This window comes from Ranitomeya variabilis, chromosome 4 (assembly GCF_051348905.1).
Source record: "Ranitomeya variabilis isolate aRanVar5 chromosome 4, aRanVar5.hap1, whole genome shotgun sequence".
NCBI classification, from domain to species: domain Eukaryota; kingdom Metazoa; phylum Chordata; class Amphibia; order Anura; family Dendrobatidae; genus Ranitomeya; species Ranitomeya variabilis.
In genome coordinates, this window is record NC_135235.1 from 141,331,394 (window position 1) to 141,358,589 (window position 27,196).

General features: G+C 43.2%; 1 protein-coding gene across 3 annotated transcripts in view; it reads left to right on the forward strand.

Annotated features, from left to right (window-relative positions):
- The window catches only part of CCSER2 (coiled-coil serine rich protein 2), a 223,712-nt gene that overhangs the window by 107,181 nt on the left and 89,335 nt on the right, over positions 1 to 27,196 (forward strand). For all 3 annotated transcript variants that reach the window (XM_077259307.1, XM_077259308.1, XM_077259309.1), the window contains exons 4-5: positions 2,853 to 2,943; positions 16,748 to 16,895. In XM_077259307.1, the coding sequence (XP_077115422.1) occupies positions 2,853 to 2,943; positions 16,748 to 16,895 (239 nt within the window). The remainder of the gene's footprint in view (positions 1 to 2,852; positions 2,944 to 16,747; positions 16,896 to 27,196) is intronic.

Here is a 27,196-nt window from a genome sequence, read left to right on the forward strand (position 1 = left end):
CGTGGGCTGCGCAACGTACAACGTGGGCTGCGCAACGTACAGCGTTGGCTGCGCAACGTACAGCGTTGGCTGCTCAACGTACTGCGTTGGCTGCGCAACGTACTGCGTTGGCTGCGCAACGTGCTGCGCAACGTACTGCGTGGGCTGCGCAACGTACTGCGTGGGCTGCGCAACGTACTGCGTGGGCTGCGCAACGTACTGCGTGGGCTGCGAAACGTACTGCGTGGGCTGCGCAACGTACTGCGTGGGCTGCGCAACGTACGCCGTGGGCTGCGCAACGTACCCCGTGGGCTGCGCAACGCACAACGTGGGCTGCGCAACGTACAACGTGGGCTGCGCAACGTACAGCGTTGGCTGCGCAACGTACTGCGTTGGCTGCGCAACGTACTGCGTTGGCTGCGCAACGTACTGCGTGGGCTGCGCTATGTACTGCGTGGGCTGCGCTATGTACTGCGTTGGCTGCGCAACTTACAGCGTGGGCTGCGCAACGTACAGCGTGGGCTGCGCAACGTACAGCGTTGGCTGCGCAACGTACTGCTTTGGCTGCGCAACGTACTGCGTGGGCTGCGCAACGTACTGCGTGGGCTGCGCAACGTACTGCGTGGGCTGCGCAGCGTACTGCGTGGGCTGCGCAACGTACTGCGTGGGCTGCGCAACGTACTGCGTGGGCTGCGCAATGTACTGCGTGGGCTGTGCTATACAGTACGCATACATATTCTAGAATACCCGATGCGTTAGAATCGGGCCACCATTCTCCTGCTCCTCTCTCCTCGTCCTGTCTCCTCCTCCCCTCGTCGTCTCCTCTTTTCTTTGTCATCTCTTCCTTTCCTCGTCCTCTCCTCGTCCTCTCTTCGTCTCCTCGTCCTCTCTTCGTCTCCTCGTCCTCTCTTCGTCTCCTCGTCCTCTCTTCGTCTCCTCGTCCTCTCTTCGTCTCCTCGTCCTCTCTTCGTCTCCTCGTCCTCTCTTCGTCTCCTCGTCCTCTCTTCGTCTCCTCGTCCTCTCTTCGTCTCCTCGTCCTCTCTTCGTCTCCTCGTCCTCTCTTCGTCTCCTTGTCCTCTCTTCCTCTCCTCGTCCTCTCTTTTCCGCTCGTCCTCTTTTCTGCTCCTCGTCCCCTCTCTTTTCCGCTCTTCGTCCTCTTTTCCGCTCCTCGTCCTCTTTTCCGCTCCTCGTCCTCTCTCTTTTCCGCTCCTCGTCCCCTCTCTTTTCCGCTCCTCGTCCTCTCTTTTCCGCTCCTCGTCCTCTCTTTTCCGCTCCTCGTCCTCTCTTTTCCGCTCCTCGTCCTCTCTTTTCCGCTCCTCGTCCTCTCTCTTTTCCGCTCCTCGTCCTCTTTTCCGCTCCTCGTCCTCTCTTTTCCGCTCCTCGTCCCCTCTCTTTTCCGCTCCTCGTCCTCTCTTTTCCGCTCCTCGTCCTCTCTTTTCCGCTCCTCGTCCTCTCTTTTCCGCTCCTCGTCCTCTCTTTTCCGCTCCTCGTCCTCTCCTCGTCCTATCCTCGTCCTATCCTCGTCCTATCCTCGTCCTATCCTGTCCTCTCCTCGTCCTATCCTATCTTCTCCACTTAGTTTAAAGCTCCTACACAGCTGTTTCAGTTAAAGGGGTTAGGTCATCAATAGCAGATTGCCCTCACCGATCAGCTGTTTGTTGTTCCGGCACCGTCTGGATGTAAACTCTTTGAAGCTCCATTCAATGTATAGCACCCTCTTCTGACCGTTACCAGCTACTGCAGCACAGCTTCTGTTCAAAAGAACAGACTGAGCTGAGCAATGTAGATCCTGCCTGCGCTCTGCATCGGAGATGCTGTATACTGCCAGTATGATGCCTGATATTACTGAATTAGCGCCTTGTTCATTACCATGTCCATGTTACAGCTGCAATTTCTAAAGAGCTCTATAAAGGGACTTGTATCACAAATGGAGAACAGGATGAAATTTACCTTCCAATTTCTCCATCTTCTCAATTGTGTTTCTTACTTGGAAGTGGAAAGACAATTGCCTGCCTTGTTCCATTATACCGGAGCTGTGTGTAACACAGTGACTATTGTGCGGAGTCAGAAGCCATTGCAGAACAGACTAGTTAAATTAGGTTCTTAATGATTTGCAGCATTGTGTGTACTTTGGAGTGATTCACTTCAAATGGATCCTGACGAGCCGCACAAACGGCCGCCGAATATGTTACATAAGTGTGCTCAGAACACCCACCGAGAAACATTTATTTTATTAGCGGCAAATCAAATGTCTGCCTTACAAATCCACATCTGCTTATTCATTTGTAACTTGAGAGATTTCCCTTACACTGAAAGCAAATTGTTGTGTAAATCTGTCTGCTGCTGGAAGACGACAAGGTTTTATTCTGTTCTATCATCGACCTAATCCGCAGCACTGTACAGAGACTGCCATCTCTGGCGTCAGCCCCTGTTCCCACTTGGGCTCATAATCTATGTATCAAATGAAATAATAATAACGTAGATTAGCGTTTGCTGATCCAGAAGGGATGTATCTGCTGCAGAGGATGCCAATTTTTGCAGCATAAATTGACTGGCTTGGGTTGTTTGTCCTCTAAATTAAAAAAAAATAAAAAAGTTACGTATTTACTTAAGTTTTATTTCAGGAAATGGTCTTGTCTGACTCTGAACTTACTAAAATTAGAGAAGTGCCATTGCTTATGTCCGTTTATTATTCTGCTGCTGATATTGAGTGATTCCAGCATATCTGGCAGCTCTGTGCTACATTCAAGGAATTGCAACATACACATGTCTAATATTTATGGTGTACATAGACCCTCAGAGTTCCTTTTAAGAATCTGCAACCTATGTCAGTCTGTGCACATTACTGATACACTGTTTGTACTTGTATACAGGACATCCTCAATAATCTCGACTCCTGTGATTTAGAAGATGACGATCTTATGTTGGATGTGGATTTGCCGGAAGACGCCACATGTGACATGGGTTTGTTTCTTTGTTTGTTTTTTTTACACTATGCATTTAAATATACAGTTTTGTCCCAAGTCATTCAACTAGTTACAACCCCAATTCCCCAAAAATTGAATGATGTGGAAATCTTATAGCCATATGTTGTTCACTGCAGAATATAGAACAGATCAGGTGGTGAAAGATAAACATTACATAGACATTTAACTAATTTAGAATTTGATAACAGCAATACATCTCAAAAAAGCGAGGACAAGTTAATGAAATGACTGGAGAAGTAAGTATTCAGCTAAGTCACATGACTGGGTATAAAAAGAGCAGGTTACAGAGGCAGAGTCTCTCAGAAGCAGAGATGGTCGGAGGTTCTCTAATCTGTGAACAATTGCATTTAAAAATTGTGGGACAATTTCTGAAAAATGTTCCTCAATGTAATGTGTCTCCAAGAGTTTGAACATTCCATCATCTACAGTGCATATTATCATCAAAAGATTCAGTGATTCTGGAGAAAGCGTTTTGGTGATGAACCTGTAGTCCAGACCTTTCACCAATCGAAAACATTTGGCGCATTATGAAATGAAAAATCTGGCAAAGTCCCAGGACTGTGGTGCATCCAGAATCCTACATCAGGCAAAATGGGACCACATTCCTCTCCCAAAACTCCAGCAATTGTCTCCTCACTTTCCATCGTGCCGCTGCCATCAATTTCTAAATGAGTTACTTTTGGAAATGGAAAATGGCTAAGTTTTTTAAGCCTTTTAATCTGTGTGCTATGTTGTGATGTGGATCTGGCTATAAGAGATTTCCAAATCATTGCATTCTTGTTTTCTTTACATTTTACACAGTGTCCCAATTTATTTGGAATTGGGGTTGTAATTTGGCTGATGGCTAAAAAATATTTTACTGACATAGTAAATAAAATGTCACCTTAGCTTGCCTATGATAAGTAATGCGTATAGTCAGGCTGTGATATAATTTACTGATCAATGGGAGTCCGGCGTCATAAAGTGTCGCCTAGGTTCTGCTGGTTGGAGTTTGCAGACTGCAGTTTTAAGAAAATCGGGTTTGCGTAGATCCATGTCCTTTCTGTGCAAACAAGCCGCTACCGATGCCTGGAACTGATTTTCAGTTGTGGAAGTTTCTGCAACAGATGTGTGTGATTTAAAGGTGCCGTCCACCCAATTTTTTTCTTTGCCATATATTTTCCAAACAATCCCCAGCTGCTCCTCTGTACTGCTGCGCAGGTTTCTTGCTGGTCCTCTCTTCCACTTTCGGTGTTATCAGCAAGGTATCGCCTTGTTTGGCGAGTGACCCCCTAAATCCAGGTCACTCACCGACCATGCCAGAAGAGGAGGACAAGAGACCTGGACAGTGATAACATAAGATTAGGGCTGGTGGGAATGGACACTAAAGTAAAGCTAGCAAAAAGTGGATCAAGGGCACCACACACCAAGGCAATGTAAGCTAAACCTCAAGAGGGTGTGCAGTGAGAAATAGGCAAGGAGTTATCTAAGTAGCTGCAATGCTTCAACAAAATAATTAACTCACCTGAACACAGACTAAAAAGCAATTAAAAAAGCAAATGATTGTTTCTGATTCACTTACGGTTGTCACCCTGATATTAGTCCAGACCCAAAACCCATTCCCTCAAGCAAAGGCATAAACGTGTTAGTAAAGTGCACACAGATTACACTTGAGGACCAGACAATGATATGTCCAGATATTTGCTGGGTAGACACTTAGGCCCCGATTCATCAAGCATAGAGATTTTCAGACCGGTCTTGATGAAGGGGAAAGTGTGAGGCTTCTGATTCATTAAGAGGCACATGCTTCTTAATGGATCAGGTTAGGTGGGAAGTGGTATACACCACCGAGTCGGAGACTGGAGTAAAGGTACCTTCACACTAAGCGACTTTGCAGCGAGAACGATGACGATCCGTGACGTTGCAGCGTCCTGGATAGCGATCACGTTGTGTTTGACACGCAGCAGCAATCTGGATCCCGCTGTGATATCGCTGGTCGGAGCTAGAAGTCCAGAACTTTATTTCGTCGCTGATCACCCGCTGTCATCGCTGGATCGGTGTGTGTGACACCGATCCAGCGATGTGTTCACTTGTAACCAGGGTAAATATCAGGTTACTAAGCGCAGGGCCGCGCTTAGTAACCCGATATTTACCCTGGTTACCATTGTAAGTTTAAAAAAAAAAAAAAAAAATACTACATACTCACATTCTGATGTCTGTCACGTCCCCCGGTGTCCACAGGGTTACGCGCTGCTGCCGAGAGCTTCCTGCACTGACTGTGTCAAAGCAGAGCACAGCGGTGACGTCACCGCTGTGCTCTGCTTTACTGCCGGCTCTGACACATTCAGTGCAGGAAGCTCTGAGCAGCAGCCCGTAACCCTGTGGACGCCGGGGGACGTGACAGACATCAGAATGTGAGTATGTAGTGTTTTATTTTTTTACTTTTACAATGGTAACCAGGGTAAATATCGGGTTACTAAGCGCGGCCCTGCACTTAGTAACCTGATGTTTACCCTGGTTACCCGGGTGCTGCAGGGGGACTTCGGCATCGTTGAAGACAGTTTCAACGATGCCGAAGTCGTTCCCCTGATCGTTGGTCGCTGGAGAGAGCTGTCTGTGTGACAGCTCCCCAGCGACCTAAACAGCGACGCTGCAGCGATCGGCTCGTTGTCTATATCGCTGCAGCGTCGCTGAGTGTGACGGTACCTTAAGACTTGTGGTTTAGTGAACACCACCGCTCATCATTCATTTGATGAGGAAGGGGGGTGGAGCTGTCATGCTCCTGTCCCGCTCTACCTTTGCCATTTTGTCAGAGCTGGGCAAAACTTGCACAATTTTTTTTTTGCTGTTGTCACAACTCTATGTTGTGCAAAAATGTTGCAACTTTTTAGAGCTTTTTATGGCAGAATTCTCTGGTAAAAGCTTTTATGAATTAGGGCCTTAATTTTATGCCTGCATTTGTTCAGTTTACCACCATACTGGCTGTATGGCTTTTTACTCTGTGAATTAGTATTTTTTAATGCGGTCCAGAGCCAGTATTGTATGGCGTTGGTTCTTGAGTTGGTCAAAAGCACCAATTTGATTTTTAAAGCTGTTTTTTTTTACCAGTTTTCATAATTAAAGCTACTTATATTACTAAACAGAGCTGACCTGTTAAGGATCCTGCACTTACTTTGAAAATACAAATCAGAATGGATGTATGGGAAAATTGAGATCAATCTCCGCTCACCTAGACTGTTTAACAACTCTCCAGTGTCCCACCTCCCTGCTGCAATCTCATACTGCTTAGTACAAGCTGCAGCTGTCAGCCAGGCTGGATGAATGGAGACATTATCCACTCTGACTTATGAGCTACTCAATTCTGTTGCTGCACTCAAAAAATGATCATCTTAATATCAGGATTATAAAGCTATTCTGGTGTGAATATTAAAAATAATATATATCAGTGTAATGAATACGTAATTGATAATACATAATATTGTGAAATCAGATGACAGATCAACTTTACTTGTTTTTCACACTTTGTATTATATTTTTACAGCAGTTCAGCTGCATATACATATACAATTACTTATTATTTAAAGGGAACCTCTCACCCCCAAAATGGAAGGTGAGCTAAGCCAACCGGCATCAGGGGCCTATCAACCACATTCTGGAATGCTGTAGATAAGCCCCCGATGTATCCTGAAAGATAAGAAAAAGTGGTTAGATTATACTCACCTGGGCGGGCGATCCGATTCGATGGGCGCCGTGGTCCGGTCCGGGGCCTCCCATCTACATAGGATGACGTCCTCTTCTGGTCTTCACGCTGCAGCTTCGGTGAAGGCGTACTTTGTCTGTCCTGTTGAGGGCAGAGCAAACTACTGCAGTGCGCAGGTGCTGGGCCTCTCTGACCTTTCCCGGCGCCCGCACACTGCAGTACTTTGCTCTGCCCTCAACAGGGAAGACAAAGTACGCCTGTGCCGGAGCCGCAGCACGAATACAAGAAGAAGACGTCATCGTAAGAAGATGGGAGGCCCCGGACCGCGACGACCATCGGACCGGACCGCAGCGGGACCGCCCCTGGGTGAGTATAATCTAACCTCTTTTTCTCATCTTTCAGGATACATCGGGGGCTTAACTACATAGTAACATAGTTATTAAGGTTGAAGGAAGACTTTAAGTCCATCTAGTTCAACCCATAGTCTAACCTAACATGCCCTAACATGTTGATCCAGAGGAAGGCAAAAAAAAACCCATGTGGCAAAGAGTAAGCTCCACATTGGGGAAAAAAAATCCTTCCCGACTCCAGATACGGCAATCAGACTAGTTTCCTGGATCAACGCCCTATCAATGAATCTAGTACATACAGTATATATACCCTGTAACATTATACTTTTCCAGAAAGGTATCCAGTCCCCTCTTAAATTTAAGTAATTAATCACTCATTACAGAATGCTGTAGATGGTCCCCTGATGCCGGTGGGCTTAGCTCATCTTCCATTTTGGGGTGACAGATTCCCTTTAACCCCTTTCTGACCTCGGACGGGATAGTACGTCCGAGGTCAGAACCCCCGCTTTGATGCGGGCTCTGGCGGTGAGCCCGCATCAAAGCCGGGACATGTCAGCTGTTTTGAACAGCCGACATGTGCCCGCAATAGCGGAGGGTGAAATCGCGATTTAAATGCCGCTGTCTGCGTTTGACAGCGGCATTTAACTAGTTAATAGCAGCGGGTGAATCGGGCGGCCGGAAATGAGCGCATCGCTGTCCCCTGTCACATGATCGGAGGTCAGCGATGCTTCTGCATAGTAACCATAGAGGTCCTTGAGACCTCTATGGTTACTGATCCCGGCTAGCTGTGAGCGCCACCCTGTGGACGGCGCTCATAGCACACCTGCATTTCTGCTGCATAGCAGCGATCTGATGATCGCTGCTATGTAGCAGAGGCGATTGAGTTGTGCCAGCTTCTATTGAAGGCTATTGAAGCATGGCAAAAGTAAAAAAAAAAAAAGTTAAAAAAATGTGAAAAAAATATAAAAGTTTAAATCACCCCCCTTTCGCCCCATTCAAAATAAATCAATAAAAAAAAAATCAAACCTACACATATTTGGTATCGCCGCGTTCAGAATCGCCCGATCTATCAATAAAAAAAAAAAACATTAACCTGATCGCTAAACAGCGTAGCGAGAAAAAAATTTGAAATGCCAGAATTACGTTTTTTCGGTCGCTGCGACATTGCATTAAAATGCAGTAACGGGCGACCAAAAGAACGTATCTGCACCAAAATGTATCATTAAAAATGCCAGCTTGGCACGCAAAAAATAAGCCCTCAACTGACCCCAGATCATGAAAAATGGAGACGCTACGGGTATCGGAAAATGGCGCAATTTTTTTTTTGCAAAGTTTGGAATTTTTTTTCACCACTTAGATAAAAAATAACCTAGACATGTTAGGTGTCTATGAACTCATAATGACCTGGGGAATCATAATGGCAGGTCAATTTTAGCATTTAGTGAACCTAGCAAAAAAGCCAAACAAAAAACAAGTGTGGGATTGCACTTTTTTGCAATTTAACCGCGCTTGGAATTTTTTTCCTGTTTTCTAGTACACGACATGGTAAAACCAATGGTCGTTCAAAAGTACAACTTGTTTTGCAAAAAATAAGCCCTCACATGGCCATATTGACGGAAATATACAAAAAGTTATGGCTCTGGGGAGGAGGGTAGCGAAAATTAACACGGAAAAACTGAAAATTCCAAGGTCATGAAGGGGTTAATATTTGGTGCACTCATCCTAATCCTCTTGTTACGTGTACATCTTTGATGTGATCCTTCCGGTGGTTCTGTATTATGGCAGGGCTTTAGAGGGAATCTGTCAGTAGGAGCAACCCTCCTACGCTGTCTTTATGGGCATGCAGGTCATAGGAAGCTGAATAAAATGATACCTTCATATCTGTGATTTTTTCTTAATATGTAAATGATCTTTTAAGATCTATGAGCCTAACACGCCTCCAGAGTTTATTATAAATGAAAGGGGACATTATCCATGTGAGACATATAGTTCAGGAGAGCAGACTGGTAGTCATTACATGTCTCACACTGGTAACTTCCCCTTTCATTTATAATAAGCTTTGGAGGCAAATTCTCAGGGAGATCTATATCCAGTCCATAGATCTTAACTGTTCATTTACATATAAGAAAAATGTGGATTTTTCTGGAATAAGACATTGGATTTTAGATATCAAGGTATTATTGTATTCAGCTTCCTATGACCTACATGCCCATTTACACGGCTTAGGGGGGGGGTTTGCCTGCTGACAGATTCCCTTAAAGAATAAAATGTGCACATTTATTTGTAATCGTAACTTGATAGGTAATAAACATTTTCTGCACCCAGTCTTCCCCTCACCGTATGGCTAGTCTGTCCCTCACCGTGTAGCTCGTCTGTCCCTCACAGTGTAGTCAGTCTGTCCCTCACCGTATAGGTAGTCTGTCCCTCACCATGTGGCTAGTCTGTCCCTCACCATGTGGCTAGTCTGTCCCTCACCGTGTAGCTCGTCTGTCCCTCACCGTGTAGCTCGTCTGTCCCTCACCGTGTAGCTAGTCTGTCCCTCACCGTGTAGCTAGTCTGCCCCTCACCGTATAGGTAGTCTGTCCCTCACCATGTGGCTAGTCTGTCCCTCACCGTATAGGTAGTCTGTCTCTCAGGTAGCATTGGGTTAAGGAGCCACGCATACAAGGATTGGGGATAAGGAGCCACACATACAAGGATGAGGATAAGAAGCCACGCATACAAGGATTGGGATAACGGGCCACGCATACAAGGATGGGGATAAGGAGCCACGCATACAAGGATTGGGATAAGGAGCCACGCATACAAGGATTGGGGATAAGGAGCCACTCATACAAGGATTGGGATAAGGAGCCACACATGCAAGGATGGGGATAATGAGCCATGCATACAAGGATGGGGATAATGAGCCATGCATACAAGGATGGGGATAATGAGCCACGCATACAAGGATTGGGATAAGGAGCCACGCATACAAGGATGGGGATAAGGAGCCACGCATACAAGGATTGGGATAATGAGCCACTCATTCAAGGATTGGGATAAGGAGCCACGCATACAAGGATTGGGATAAGGAGCCACACTTGTAAGGATGGGGATAATGAGCCACGCATACAAGGATTGGGATAAGGAGCCACTCATACAAGGATGGGGATAAGGAGCCACGCATACAAGGATTGGGATAATGAGCCACGCATACAAGGATTGGGATAAGGATTCACACATGCAAGGATGGGGATAATGAGCCATGCATACAAGGATGGGGATAATGAGCCATGCATACAAGGATGGGGATAATGAGCCACGCAAACAAGGATTGGGATAAGGAGCCACGCATACAAGGATGGGGATAATGAGCCATGCATACAAGGATGGGGATAATGAGCCACGCAAACAAGGATTGGGATAATGAGCCACTCATTCAAGGATTGGGATAAGGAGCCACGCATACAAGGATTGGGATAAGGAGCCACACTTGTAAGGATGGGGATAATGAGCCACGCATACAAGGATTGGGATAAGGAGCCACTCATACAAGGATTGGGATAATGAGCCACGCATACAAGGATTGGGATAAGGATTCACACATGCAAGGATGGGGATAATGAGCCATGCATACAAGGATGGGGATAATGAGCCATGCATACAAGGATGGGGATAATGAGCCACGCAAACAAGGATTGGGATAAGGAGCCACGCATACAAGGATGGGGATTGTTGTGAATTCCGTTCTCGAACTCCCTCCTGTGGTCATGAATGGTACTTCGGTGAGTTCTGTCCGTGGACTCCCTCTGGTGGCTGTGAGTGGAGCTGCTGGTTCTGAGATTCCTTCTCCAGCTGCCCTCGTTTGGGGCTAGGCTGATTCTCTATTTAACTCCACTCAGATCGTTACTCCATGCCAGCTGTCAATGTTCTAGTACTGGTTCAGATCTCTCCTGGATCTTTCTGAGGACCTGTCTACTCCAGCACAAGCTAAGTTCCTGCTTGTTCATTTGTTACATATGGTTTTTCTTGCTAAGTTCTAGTCCAGCTTGCTATCATGAAACTACCTGGCTAGCTGGAAGCTCTGGGGGTGCAGAGTGGCACCACCGCATCGTGAGTCGGTGCGGGGGTATTTTTTGCACACTCTGCGTGGTTTTTGTAGCTTTTTGTGTTGACCGCAAAGATCCCTTTTCTATCCTCAATCTGTTTAGTTAGACTGGCCTCTTTTTGCTAAAACCTATTTCATCCTGTGTTTGTGATTTCCTCTTATCTCACAGTCAATACTTGTGGGGGGGCTGCTTTTACCTTTGGGGAAATTTCTCTGAGGCAAGTAAGGCTTTGTTTCCCTTCTTTAGGGGTAGTTAGCTCTTAGGCTGTGAAGAGGCATCTAGGCAGAGTCAGGCACGCTCCACGGCTTTCTAGTTGTGTTGATAGGAGTAGGGTTTGCGGTCAGCAGAGTTCCCACTTCCCCAGAGCTCGTCCTGATTCCGTGTTTAACTATCAGGTCATTCCTGGTGCACCTAACCACCAGGTCCATAACAGGGGATAAAGAGCCACGCATACAAGGATTGGGATAATGAGCCACTCATTCAAGGATTGGGATAAGGAGCCACGCATACAAGGATTGGGATAAGGAGCCACACATGCAAGGATGGGGATAATGAGCCACGCATACAAGGATGGGGATAATGAGCCATGCATACAAGGATGGGGATAATGAGCCATGCATACAAGGATGGGGATAATGAGCCACGCATACAAGGATGGGGATAAGGAGCCACACATACAAGGATGGGGATAAGGCACCATGCAGACAAGAATGGGAATAAGGAGCCATGCAGACAAGGATGGGGAAAAGGCACCACACAGACAAAAACAGGGATTAGGAGACAATGTATACCCAGCTTATATTCGAGTCAATACGTTTTCCCAGTTTTTTTGTGGCAAAGTTAGGTGCCTCGGCTTATACTCTGGTCGGTTTATACAAGAGTATATACGGTATTTATTTTTTTTGTGAGTCCATTATACTGTATGGAGCACTATGTGGGCACATTATACAGTATGAAACACTATGTGGGGCCATTATACAGTATAGGGCATCATGTGGGGCCATTATACAGTATGGAGCATCGTGTGGGGCCATTATAAAGTATGGAGCCATTATACAGTATGGAGCATCGTGTGGGGCCATTATACAGTATTGAGCATCATGTGGGGCCATTATACAGTATGAAGCATTGTGTGAGGCCATTATACGGTATGAAGCATCATGTGAGGCCATTATACTGTATGGAGCATTGTGTGGGGCCATTATACAGTATGAAACACTATGTGGGGCCATTATACAGTATGGAGCATCATGTGGGGCCATTATACAGTATAGGCCGGGCATCACGTGGGACCATTATACAGTATGGAGCATCATGTGGGGCCATTATACAGTATGGAGCACTATATGAGGCCATTATACAGTATGAAGCACTTTTTGGGGCCATTTTACTGCATGAAGCCCTATGTGGGGCCTATTACACTTTATGCAGGACTATGTGGGGCCATTACACAGTATGATGGACTATTTGTAGCCATTATCCTTTTTGGAGATCTATGTGGAGCCATTGTACTGTATGAAGAACTTTATGTGCCCGTTGTACTGTATGGAGGGCTGTGTGGGGATTACAGTTGGAGAATTATACTGTGATGGAGTCACCATTCTTTGTTGGGGGAACTGATGGAGGGGATACAGTAGGGTCATCATCAACTTTGCAATTTTACTTTTGATTAAAAATCCTCTCCATTCTCAAGAACAGACCTTCACTATGATTGGTGGCTAGCATCTTAGGCTTGCAGTGCAGCGCTTGCAAGCTCTTTGATAATGACTACAGCGCGCTAATGTATGAGTTGTCTTTCTAATCTAAAGCCTCAGTATTCAGGGCACATTGCAAAAAATCAGTGGGTTTTGGATTGCAGTTTGGGTACTCGATCTCTACACAGGCCGGATTACATCCGGATTAGTTGCGGATTGAACTCTGTGTACAACCGCAGCGTTCAACCCGCAGCGTCCAGATGTTACAGTATAGTGGAGGGGATTTTATGAAATCCCTTCTCCACTATGTGTGCGAACACGCATCCGGCAGCCCTGTGTTTACGGACATGCGGTGCATCTTTTTAGATCGCTGCATGTCTGTTTATCACAGGGCCCTATGTATGGGGTGCGGAGATCACCGCGCGTAAAGAAGGGGGCGGTGCTTTGGGCGGAGCAAGTTTTCCGCTCCCTCCAAAGCGCCATCATTACGGACGGTGGACACATACTGTAAAAGGTTTGCCATCACTGGCATAGGTAATCTGTCCCTCATCGTGTAGCTAGTCTGTCCCTCATCGTGTAGCTAGTCTGTCCCTCGCCGTGTAGCTAGTCTGTCCCTCACCATGTAGCTAGTCTGTCCCTCACCGTGTAGCTAGTCTGTCCCTCGCCGTGTAGCTGGTCTGTCCCTCACCGTGTAGCTAGTCTGTCCCTCACCGTGTAGCTAGTCTGTCCCTCACCGTGTAGCTAGTCTGTCCCTCACCGTGTAGCTAGTCTGTCCCTCACCGTGTAGCTGGTCTGTCCCTCACCATGTAGCTAGTCTGTCACTACTCGTACAGCGAGTCTGTCCCTCACCATGTAGCTAGTCTGTCCCTCACCGTGTAGCTAGTCTGTCCCTCGCCGTGTAGCTAGTCTGTCCCTCGCCGTGTAGCTAGTCTGTCCCTCGCCGTGTAGCTAGTCTGTCCCTCACCTTGTAGCTAGTCTGTCCCTCGCCGTGTAGCTGGTCTGTCCCTCACCATGTAGCTAGTCTGTCCCTCACCGTGTAGCTAGTCTGTCCCTCACCGTGTAGCTAGTCTGTCCCTCACCGTGTAGCTGGTCTGTCCCTCACCATGTAGCTAGTCTGTCACTACTCGTACAGCGAGTCTGTCCCTCACCATGTAGCTAGTCTGTCCCTCACCGTGTAGCTGGTCTGTCCCTCACCGTGTAGCTGGTCTGTCCCTCACCGTGTAGCTAGTCTGTCCCTCACCGTGTAGCTAGTCTGTCCCTCACCGTGTAGCTGGTCTGTCCCTCACCATGTAGCTAGTCTGTCACTACTCGTACAGCGAGTCTGTCCCTCACCGTGTAGCTAGTCTGTCATTACTCGTACAGCTAGTTTGTCCTTCACCATATGACTTTATCTTCCTACTTTATTGGAAGTGATTAATTTGGCTACAGCCTATGAGACTGAGCTTGTCATAGTCCTCATATTAACGTGTGTGTTGTTGATCTCTCCACGACTCGTTAAGCCTTTGTAGCTGCACAGAAGCTAATTAATGAATGTTTTAGGCTTGCACTAAGCACCCGGAGCATGACTTTACATGAAGAGCCCCGCTTGGCTTCTTTAACCTGTTCTTTGCTTGTGCTTTGTAAGGCAGGAATGAGCTCAGTTCCTGCTGCAGCTGCTCCTGGCAGTCTTCGTTTTCCAGCAGTGCTGGTTACTTTTTTGCTTGTCTTGGGTTTGTCTCTATATCTAACAAGGCCATCTAGGAATTTACTGGGTAAAAGTAAATATTGCGCTGTCCGGCCTTCGCCATTCTGCTTGCCTCTCCTCTGAGACAAGCAGCTATTTAAAGACACAGTCTGGTTTGCTAACTATGCAAATGGATAGTTAGGGCTGGGTTTTTTTTTCCAAGTCACAGGACAAAACTGGGCCGTATTCCCAGCCACACGAAGGGTGGGAATTCAGTAGGAAGGAAGGCCTGTTTGTATAAAAGTCTTGTATGCAATAGTGCAAGAGTCGCTGGAGAATGACACAATGTTCCCCTTGTGTGGCGCTGGGGTTTGGGTAAGTAGCTGCTGGTTATTGAGGGAGCTCCGCATAGACTTGCTAAGTTTATTACTGTTACTTCTCGCTTCTCCTGTTACTTGTACTCTTATTGACGTCCAGTTCTTCGTGGACCTTTCTGTTTGTAGGATGAGACGTATAGATGTTCCTGTCTTCCTGTATACAGAGGAGGGCTACACAGCTGTTCAAGGTCTGGGTCGCAGCAGAACATATTTCTAACCCTCTAACGAGGAAACATCTGCTGAAGCAAGGCATTCTAGTGGAAAGAAACTGTTAGATTACATTTTTACCAGCTTTGTCGATGCTGACATGTAGATACAGAAACCAGAACAAAGTAGGCGGCTGCTGGTAAATTTTGTTGTATGCCGGTAAATTTTGTTGTATGCCATAGACTACTGAAGCTGTGGAAGCCATAGCAGATGAAGCAGAGCTGAGCTTGTCATTTCATACTTAATGTCAACTTGTTTGTGTCCTTAACATTATGGAATGGTTATGTACAGTTCATTATTAACCTGTAAATGACACAATGTGATATTTGTGAGTTATGACCAGAACTGCTCTACTTTACCTGAAAGTCTCCTATCTGCTACATATGATGGTATTCCCTATCTGCTACATCTGATGGTATTCCCTCTCTGCTACATCTGATGGTATTCCCTCTCTGCTACATCTAATGGTATTCCCTCTCTGCTACATCTGATGGTATTCCCTCTCTGCTACATATGATGGTATTCCCTATCTGCTACATCTGATGGTATTCCCTCTCTGCTACATCTGATGGTATTCCCTCTCTGCTACATATGATGGTATTCCCTATCTGCTACATCTGATGGTCTTCCATTTCTGCTACATCTGATGGTATTCCCTCTCTGCTACATATGATGGTATTCCCTATCTGCTACATCTGATGGTATTCCCTCTCTGCTACATCTGATGGTATTCCCTCTCTGCTACATATAGTGGTCTTCCCTCTCTGCTACATCTGATTGTATTCCCTCTCTGCTACATCTGATGGTATTCCCTCTCTGCTACATCTGATGGTATTCCCCCTCTACTAAGCCTTGACTGTTTTCCCTCTCTTCTACGCTTGACTGTCTTTCCTCTCTACTGCCCCTGACTGTATTCCCTCTCTGCTGCGCCTGACTGTATTCCTTCTATGCTGCCCCTGACTGTATTGCCTCTGTGTTGTGCCTAACAGCCTTCCCTGTGTGTTGTGCCTAACAGCCTTCCCTGTGTGTTGTGCCTGACGGCCTTCCCTCTGTGTTGCGCCTGACGGCCTTCCCTCTGTGCTGCGCTTGACGGCCTTCCCTCTGTGTTGCGCCTGACGGCCTTCCTTCTGTGTTGCGCCTGACGGCCTTCCTTCTGTGTTGCGCCTGACGGCCTTCCCTCTGTGTTGCGCCTGACGGCCTTCCTTCTGTGTTGCGCCTGACGGCCTTCCTTCTGTGTTGCGCCTGACGGCCTTCCTTCTGTGTTGCGCCTGACGGCCTTCCTTCGGTGTTGCGCCTGACGGCCTTCCTTCTGTGTTGCGCCTGACGGCCTTCCTTCGGTGTTGCGCCTGACGGCCTTCCTTCGGTGTTGCGCCTGACGGCCTTCCTTCGGTGTTGCGCCTGACGGCCTTCCTTCGGTGTTGCGCCTGACGGCCTTCCTTCGGTGTTGCGCCTGACGGCCTTCCTTCTGTGCTGCGCCTGACAGCCTTCCCTTGCCCTGTCCCATTTTCACTGAAGGATATATTTCCACAGTGTACAGTGTACATATTAGGTACTAAAATGAAAACTGACTACCTTGTATAGATAAGCTACCAACGTATCTGGGATACAGAACCTTTCCCCTACATGCTATCGTGCCAATACAGTATATATTGGTGGTTTTGAAAATAACCAGTTCACTATTACAGCCAAAACATGATACTGACTTTACTTTCTATTTCAGGAAAAGTTGAAAATATGAGCCATTTTGAAAGAACTGATCGGAGTTTGAGACAGCAGCAGCAGCAAGTGTTTTGGAAAAGGGCACCACCGCGTCTAAATGGGCAAGAGCAGTACCACTTGAGCAATCCTGACCACTACCACAATGGCAGGTAGGTTACTCATATCTTCTCAAGGATTAAAGGCGATCTCAGAACTTCCCAGCAGAGGTATTCATCAAAAACCACATCTGTAACAGCTTCCCCTACAGCTGCACCTACAACGTCTGCACCTTATACCTCTATTATGCACAGAGGCTCAGATCCAGCAAGATGTATGACAGTCTTGATGAACAGTGCGCTGGAGTAAGTGCGTCTCTTAATAAATTTGGATCATGATTAAGCTGCGGTGTGCCACCATAAGATGCCTAGAGGGCATTTGCGTCATTGTGGACGCCACCTTTGGATAGTTGTGTAGTAAATTATGAATTAGCGGCTGCTCTTCGCCAACTCCCCTCTCCACAAAGCTCTGCGTACTTTTCAAAAAGTTGTCTCAGCTGGTAAAGAGTGGCAGAAAGACTCCATTTACAAAAGGTCTAGTGCCCAAAATAACATCTCAAAACAGGAACAAAAGTCCCAAAACATTTCAAACACTGTACAGTTGAAAGAAAGGGTAATCACATTGCAGGGTCATAGTACTGTAATAATGTAGTACACAGTGATGTCACAGAACTGTAAAAATGTAGTACACAGTGATGTCACAGAACTGTAATAATGTAGAACACAGCGATGTCACGGTACTGGAGTAATGTAGTACACAGTGATGTCACAGTACTGGAATAATGTAGTACACAGTGATGTCACAGAACTGTAAAAATGTAGTACACAGTGATGTCACAGAACTGTAAAAATGTAGTACACAGTGATGTCACAGAACTGTAAAAATGTAGTACACAGTGATGTCACAGAACTGTAAAAATGTAGTACACAGTGATGTCACAGAACTGTAATAATGTAGTACACAGTGATGTCAAAGAACTGTAATAATGTAGTACACAGTGATGTCACAGAACTGGAATAATGTAGTACACAGTGATGTCACAGAACTGGAATAATGTAGTACACAGTGATGTCACAGAACTGTAAAAATGTAGTACACAGTGATGTCACAGAACTGGAATAATGTAGTACACAGTGATGTCACAGAACTGTGAATAATGTAGTACACAGTGATGTCACAGAACTGTAAAAATGTAGTACACAGTGATGTCACAGAACTGTAATAATGTAGTACACAGTGATGTCACAGAACTAATAATGTAGTACACAGTGATGTCACAGAACTGGAATAATGTAGTACACAGTGATATCACAGAACTGTAATAATGTAGTACACAGTGATGTCACAGAACTAATAATGTAGTACACAGTGATGTCACAGAACTGGAATAATGTAGTACACAGTGATGTCACAGAACTGGAATAATGTAGTACACAGTGATGTCACAGAACTGTAATAATGTAGTACATAGTGATGTCACATCTGTAAAAATGTAGTACACAGTGATGTCACACAGCTGTAAAAATGTAGTACACAGTGATGTCACAGAACTGTAATAATGTAGTACACAGTGATGTCACAGAACTGTAAAAATGTAGTACACAGTGATGTCACAGAACTGTAATGTAGTACACAGTGATGTCACAGAACTGTAAAAATGTAGTACACAGTGATGTCACAGAACTGTAAAAATGTAGTACACAGTGATGTCACAGAACTGTAATAATGTAGTACACAGTGATGTCACAGAACTGTAAAAATGTAGTACACAGTGATGTCACAGAACTGTAAAAATGTAGTACACAGTGATGTCACAGAACTGGAATAATGTAGTACACAGTGATGTCACAGAACTGGAATAATGTAGTACACAGTGATGTCACAGAACTGGAATAATGTAGTACACAGTGATGTCACAGAACTGGAATAATGTAGTACACAGTGATGTCACAGAACTGTAATAATGTAGTACACAGTGATGTCACAGAACTGTAAAAATGTAGTACACAGTGATGTCACATAACTGTAAAAATGTAGTACACAGTGATGTCACAGAACTGTAAAAATGTAGTACACAGTGATGTCACAGAACTGTAAAAATGTAGTACACAGTGATGTCACAGAACTGTAAAAATGTAGTACACAGTGATGTCACAGAACTAATAATGTAGTACACAGTGATGTCACAGAACTGTAAAAATGTAGTACACAGTGATGTCACAGAACTGTAATAATGTAGTACACAGTGATGTCACAGAACTGTAAAAATGTAGTACACAGTGATGTCACAGAACTGGAATAATGTAGTACACAGTGATGTCACAGAACTGGAATAATGTAGTACACAGTGATGTCACAGAACTGTAAAAATGTAGTACACAGTGATGTCACAGAACTGGAATAATGTAGTACACAGTGATGTCACAGTACTGGAATAATGTAGTGCACAGCGATGTCACTACTGGAATATTGCAGTACACACTGATGTCACAGTACTGGAATAATGTAGTACACAGTGATGTCACAGTACTGGAATAATGTAGTACACAGCGATGTCACAGTACTGGAATAATGTAGTACACAGTGATTTTACAGTACTGTAATAATGCAGTATACTGATGTCACAGTACTGTAGTAATGTAGTACACAGTGGTGTCACAGTACTGTAGTAATGTACACTGCGATGTCACTACTGGAATATTGTAGTACACAGTGATGTCACAGTACTGGAATAATGTAGTGCACAGTGATGTCACAGTACTGTAATAATGTAGTACACAGTGATGTCACAGTACTGTAATAATATAGTACACAGCAATGTCACACTACTGTAATGTAGTACACAGTGATGTCACAGTTATGGAATAATGTAGTACACAGCGATGTCACAGTACTGGCATATTGTAGTACACAGTGATGTCACAGTACTGTAATAATGTAGTACACAGTGATGTTACAGTACTGTAATAATGTACTATACTGATGTGACAGAACTGTAATAATGTAGTACACAGTGATGTCACAGTACTGGAATAATGTAGTACACAGTGATGTCACAGTACTGTAATAATGTAGTATACTAATGTCACAGTACTGTGATGTAGTACACAGTGATGTCACAGTACTGGAATAATGTAGTACACAGCGATGTCACAGTATTGGAATAATGTAGTACACAGTGATGTTACTGTACTGTAATAATGTAGTATACTGATGTCACAGTACTGGAATAATGTAGTACACAGTGATATCACAGTACTGGAATAATGTAGTACACAGTGATGTCACAGTACTGGAATAATGTAGTACACAGTGATGTCACAGTACTGGAATATTGTAGTACACAGTGATGTCACAGTACTGGAATAATGTAGTACGCAGTGATGTCACAGTACTGAAATAATGTAGTACACAGTGATGTTACAGTATTGGAATAATGTAGTATACTGATGTCACAGTACTGTAATAATGTAATATACTGATGTCACAGTACTGAAATAATGTAGTACACAGTGAAGTAACAGTACTGGAATATTGTAGTACACAGCAATGTCACAGTACTGGAATAATGTAGTACACAGTGATGGCACAGTACTGGAATATTGTAGTACACAGTGTTGTCACAGTACTGGAATAATTTAGTACACAGTGATGTCACATTACTGGAAAAATGTAGTACACAGTGATGTCACAGTATTGGAATAATATAGTACACAGTGATGTCACAGAACTGGAATAATGTAGTACAAAGTGATGTCACAGAACTGGAATAATGTAGTACACAGTGATGTCACAGTACTGGAATAATGTAGTACACAGTGATGTCACAGTACTGGAATAATGTAGTACGCAGCGATGTCACAGTACTGGAATAATGTAGTACACAGTGATGTCACAGTACTGGAATAATGTAGTACACAGTGATGTCACAGTACTGGAATAATGTAGTATACTGATGTCACAGTACTGGAATAATGTAGTACACAGTGATGTCACAGTACTGGAATAATGTAGTACGCAGCGATGTCACAGTACTGGAATAATGTAGTACACAGTGATGTCACAGTACTGGACATCCAACATGCTGTGCCATTTTGGAACGGGGATAAATTTCCCTTTTCTGCTGTTGTGTACATGTCTCAGCAGTCAGATCCTCAATGCTCAATAAGTTATCACCTACTGTTAACTCAAAATAACCTTTAAGGGCTGCAGTGATGCCACAGTGCAGCACAGGCAACACAGCATCATATTGAAAGTACAAAGGTAATTAACAAAGTGGTGTCACAGTACAAGCAAAAAATGTATTAGTGATGTCACAGCAAAGGACAACAACCATGGTTATAAAAGTAATGTACACAGTGATGTCACAGTACAAGGAATAAGTACTAGTATTCCCTTATATTTACTTCATATGATTGAGAACACCTGCAGACCACCAGTCCACATATGTACGGGCGGACACTGATATTGAACGGCCACTGCGCACCAGCATATAGAAGATACAGACATACATAGTACAACATGCACACAAGCATAAAGAAGATACACATAGTCTAAACATGCACACCAGCATAAACAAGATACACACACATATATAGTACAAACATGCACACCAGCATATAGAAGATTCACATACACATATATAGTACAAACATGCACACCAGCATATAGAAGATTCACATACACATATATAGTACAAACATGCACACCAGTATATAGAAGATTCACATACACATATATAGTACAAACATGCACACCAGCATATAGAAGATTCACATACACATATATAGTACAAACATGCACACCAGTATATAGAAGATACATACACATATATAGTACAAACATGCACACCAGCATATAGAAGATACATACACATATATAGTACAAACATGCACACCAGCATATAGAAGATACACATACATAGTACAAACATGCACACCAACATATAGAAGATACATACACATATATAGTACAAACATGCACACCAGCATATAGAAGATTCACATACATAGTACAAACATGCACAGAAGCATATAGAAGATTCACATACACATATTCTAAACATGCACACCAGCATATAGACGATACACACACATATATAGTACAAACATGCACACCAACATATAGACGATACACACACATATATAGTACAAACATGCACACCAGCATATAGAAGATACATACACACATATAGTACAAACATGCACACCAGCATATAGAAGATACATACACATACATAGTACAGACATGCACACCAGCATATAGAAGATTCACATACATAGTACAAACATGCACACCAGCATATAGAAGATACACATACATAGTACAAACATGCACACCAACATATAGAAGATACATACACATATATAGTACAAACATGCACACCAGCATATAGAAGATACATACACATATATAGTACAAACATGCACACCAGCATATAGAAGATACACATACATAGTACAAACATGCACACCAACATATAGAAGATACTTATGTAGTACAAACATGCACACCAGCATATAGAAGATACATACACATATATAGTACAAACATGCACACCAGCATATAGAAGATACATACACATATATAGTACAAACATGCACACCAGTATATAGACGATACATACACATATATAGTACAAACATGCACACCAGCATATAGAAGATACATACACATATATAGTACAAACATGCACACCAGCATATAGAAGATACACATCCATAGTACAAACATGCACACCAGCATATAGAAGATACACATCCATAGTACAAACATGCACACCAACATATAGAAGATACATACACATATATAGTACAGACATGCACACCAGCATATAGAAGAGACACACACATATATAGTACAAACATGCACACCAGCATATAGATGATACACACATATATATATATATATAGTACAGACATGCACACCAGCATATAGAAGATACATACACATATATAGTACAAACATGCACACCAGCATATAGACGATACATACACATATATAGTACAAACATGCACACCAGCATATAGACGATACACACACATATATATATATAGTACAGACATGCACACCAGCATATAGAAGATACATACACATATATAGTACAAACATGCACACCAGCATATAGAAGATACATACACATATATAGTACAAACATGCACACCAGCATATAGAAGATACACATCCATAGTACAAACATGCACACCAGCATATAGAAGATACACATCCATAGTACAAACATGCACACCAACATATAGAAGATACATACACATATATAGTACAGACATGCACACCAGCATATAGAAGATACACACACATATATAGTACAAACATGCACACCAGCATATAGATGATACACACACATATATATATATAGTACAGACATGCACACCAGCATATAGAAGATACATACACATATATAGTACAAACATGCACACCAGCATATAGACGATACATACACATATATAGTACAAACATGCACACCAGCATATAGATGATACACACACATATATAGTACAAACATGCACACCAGCATATAGAAGATACATACACATATATAGTACAAACATGCACACCAACATATAGAAGATACATACACATATATAGTACAAACATGCACCCCAGCATATAGAAGATACATACACATATATAGTACAAACATGCACACCAACATATAGAAGATACATACACATATATAGTACAAACATGCACCCCAGCATATAGAAGATACATACACATATATAGTACAAACATGCACACCAACATATAGAAGATACATACACATATATAGTACAAACATGCACACCAGCATATAAACGATACATACACATATATAGTACAAACATGCACACCAGCATATAGACGATACATACACATATATAGTACAAACATGCACACCAGCATATAGACGATACACACACATATATAGTACAAACATGCACACCAGCATATAGAAGATACATACACATATATAGTACAAACATGCACACCAGCATATAGAAGATACATACACATATATAGTACAAACATGCACACCAGCATATAAACGATACATACATATATATAGTACAAACATGCACACCAGCATATAGACGATACACACACATATATAGTACAAACATGCACACCAGCATATAGAAGATACACATCCATAGTACAAACATGCACACCAACATATAGAAGATACATACACATATATAGTACAAACATGCACACCAGCATATAGAAGATACACATCCATAGTTCAAACATGCACACCAGCATATAGAAGATACATACACATATATAGTACAAACATGCACACCAACATATAGAAGATACATACACATATATAGTACAAACATGCACACCAGCATATAGAAGATACACACACATATATAGTACAAACATGCACACCAGCATATAGATGATACACACACATATATATATAGTACAGACATGCACACCAGCATATAGAAGATACATACACATATATAGTACAAACATGCACACCAGCATATAGAAGATACATACACATATATAGTACAAACATGCACACCAGCATATAGAAGATACATACACATATATAGTACAAACATGCACACCAGCATATAGAAGATACATACACATATATAGTACAAACATGCACACCAGCATATAGAAGATACACACACATATATAGTACAAACATGCACACCAGCATATAGAAGATACATACACATATATAGTACAAACATGCACACCAGCATATAGAAGATACATACACATATATAGTACAAACATGCACACCAGCATATAGAAGATACATACACATATATAGTACAAACATGCACCCCAGCATATAGAAGATACATACACATATATAGTACAAACATGCACACCAGCATATAGAAGATACACATCCATAGTACAAACATGCACCCCAGCATATAGAAGATACATACACATATATAGTACAAACATGCACACCAGCATATAGAAGATACATACACATATATAGTACAAACATGCACACCAGCATATAGAAGATACACATACATAGTACAAACATGCACACCAACATATAGAAGATACATACACATATATAGTACAAACATGCACCCCAGCATATAGAAGATACATACACATATATAGTACAAACATGCACACCAACATATAGAAGATACATACACATATATAGTACAAACATGCACACCAGCATATAGAAGATACACATACATAGTACAAACATGCACACCAACATATAGAAGATACATACACATATATAGTACAAACATGCACACCAGCATATAGAAGATACACACACATAACAATTACATTTTTGTGACTCACATGTTCAGATGACTAGACACTGCTTTTTATTCATAATTGTAATAGCCATAGCTTTTTTGTTTTTTATGAGTGCTTCACTTTGAGGTCTTGTCTGTTTTTGCAAGACTCGCTGTGTTTTTTGTTGCTGAACACTTATGCAGACGTTCCATTTGTGTTAACCTTTTATGGAGTTAATGGAAAATAAAGTAACAATGAAGCTATTTTTTACCATTTGCCGGAACGTTTCTCTCTTTGTCCTAATTTAAATAAGTAGAATCTACATTAGGAGAAAGCCGAATAATCACAAGAATGTCTTGGCTGAAATATACAGCGAGACGGCCCCCTCAGGCCCCTGGACCAGCTGCACATGGGGTATGTAATCCCGTGCCCCTAACCACTAGAACTCGTCTCAGTTTAGGGTGAGCTGTATAGGGATTAGGTACAGACCCCAATAGTCAGCAGAGTTCAGGAGCTGCAGCTCGATATGGTGGACCGGAGCTGTGCCATGGGCTCCGCTACTTCACGCCATATATCATTGATTAGCCCCTTTTTTAAAACAATTCTTTGTTTGATATCTTTGTTTTATGTTTATTTAAGTATGAAATGACCCTTAGGGTAGGTGCCCACGATCAGAAACTGCTGCGGATTTATGCAGGGTCAAAACCACAGCGGCCAGCTGTCTCAGCATAGTGGATGGGAGTTCTAGGAATATTTAAGAAATGTTCACGTATCAAGACCTAAAAGGACTTTAGTCTGTAATATCTGTAATCCGAAATGACTGGGAGAAATAGGATGTTAGTTTTATTTTCTTAAAGGGAATCTGATATTAGAAAATTGCCCATTACGCGAACTGCACACTGCTGCTGGCAATGACATGATACTTACAATGATACTCATATGTAAACTGCGCGTTTTATAGCTTTGCTACATTAATAAAGTGCACACTTGCCTTGTCATCGGGGCGGTACGGTAAGCTTTTGGTTCATCTCTAGGACTCTGGGTAACTTTTCCACTCGGCGTTTTTAATTTAGAACTATAGGAAAACCATATAATGTCTAATTTGGCTACAAACATCATTGTAGTGATCATGTAATTGCTGTCCGGAGCATGCCATCGGCAGTTTTCTGGTGTCAGGTCCCCTTTAATGTGTACAATCTCATGTAATCGGCAATGTCTTCTCTCTTATATATTCTATTTATCTCCCGATTTGTTGTGCTACTTGGTAATACCCCATAAATAGTAGAGAAGTCTGTCACTTTTCCTGCCTTAGCAGCGGTTGCCATGTACTTAGTCGGGCCCTGACGGCCGCTGAGCAGGTTGCACGGCAGTTGCCTTCATTGGCGTTTATAAGCCATGTAGAATATTTAGTAGGGTTAGATGGCGCGGGCAGCGACTACACCAATGACTATGAGAAAGTGACATATATTGATGAGTAGTTTAGTGAGAGCCGGAGCCAGGATCTGTGGCATTAGGGCTCATTCTGTGTGAGGGCAGTATGGAATGACGGATAAAGGCTGAGCTTGAGAATATGTACGGTACTTCCCTCTTATTATATTTACAAATGGAGATGGGTTTCCCTTTTTCGGCTATTCATGGCTGAAACAGGAATATCTGTTTTTATGGACCGGCCACATGTATTCAGAGTTATGGAAACAGACGATTATCAGTCTGAGCTATGCACTATCCAGAGATCCCATAGAAGTGAATGGTACTTAGGGAAACCACATACCATAGTAAGGCTGGTTTCACACTTGCGTTTTGATCTGCAGCGTTTGTAGAAAAAAAAACCGCATGTGGTGAAAAAACGCGTGCAAACGCTGCGTTTTTTAGACTCATGCGTTTTTGCATGCAGAAAAAAAACGCGGCGTTTTGACGCGTTTACATGCGTTTTTTCCTGCGTTTGCGTTTTTGAAACGCATGCTGAGAAGTGTGTGACAGCTGCCAATCATCAAAATCAACTAGAAAACCCACTATTAATAGAATTAGCTAGGGTTAGGGTTAGGGATAGGGTTAGGGTTAGGATCCCTAGGGTTAGGGGTAGGGTTAGGGGTAGGGTTAGGGTTTGGATCCCTAGGGTTAGGGGTAGCTTTTTATTAGAAGAATGTCCTGGTCACCAGGTCACTGA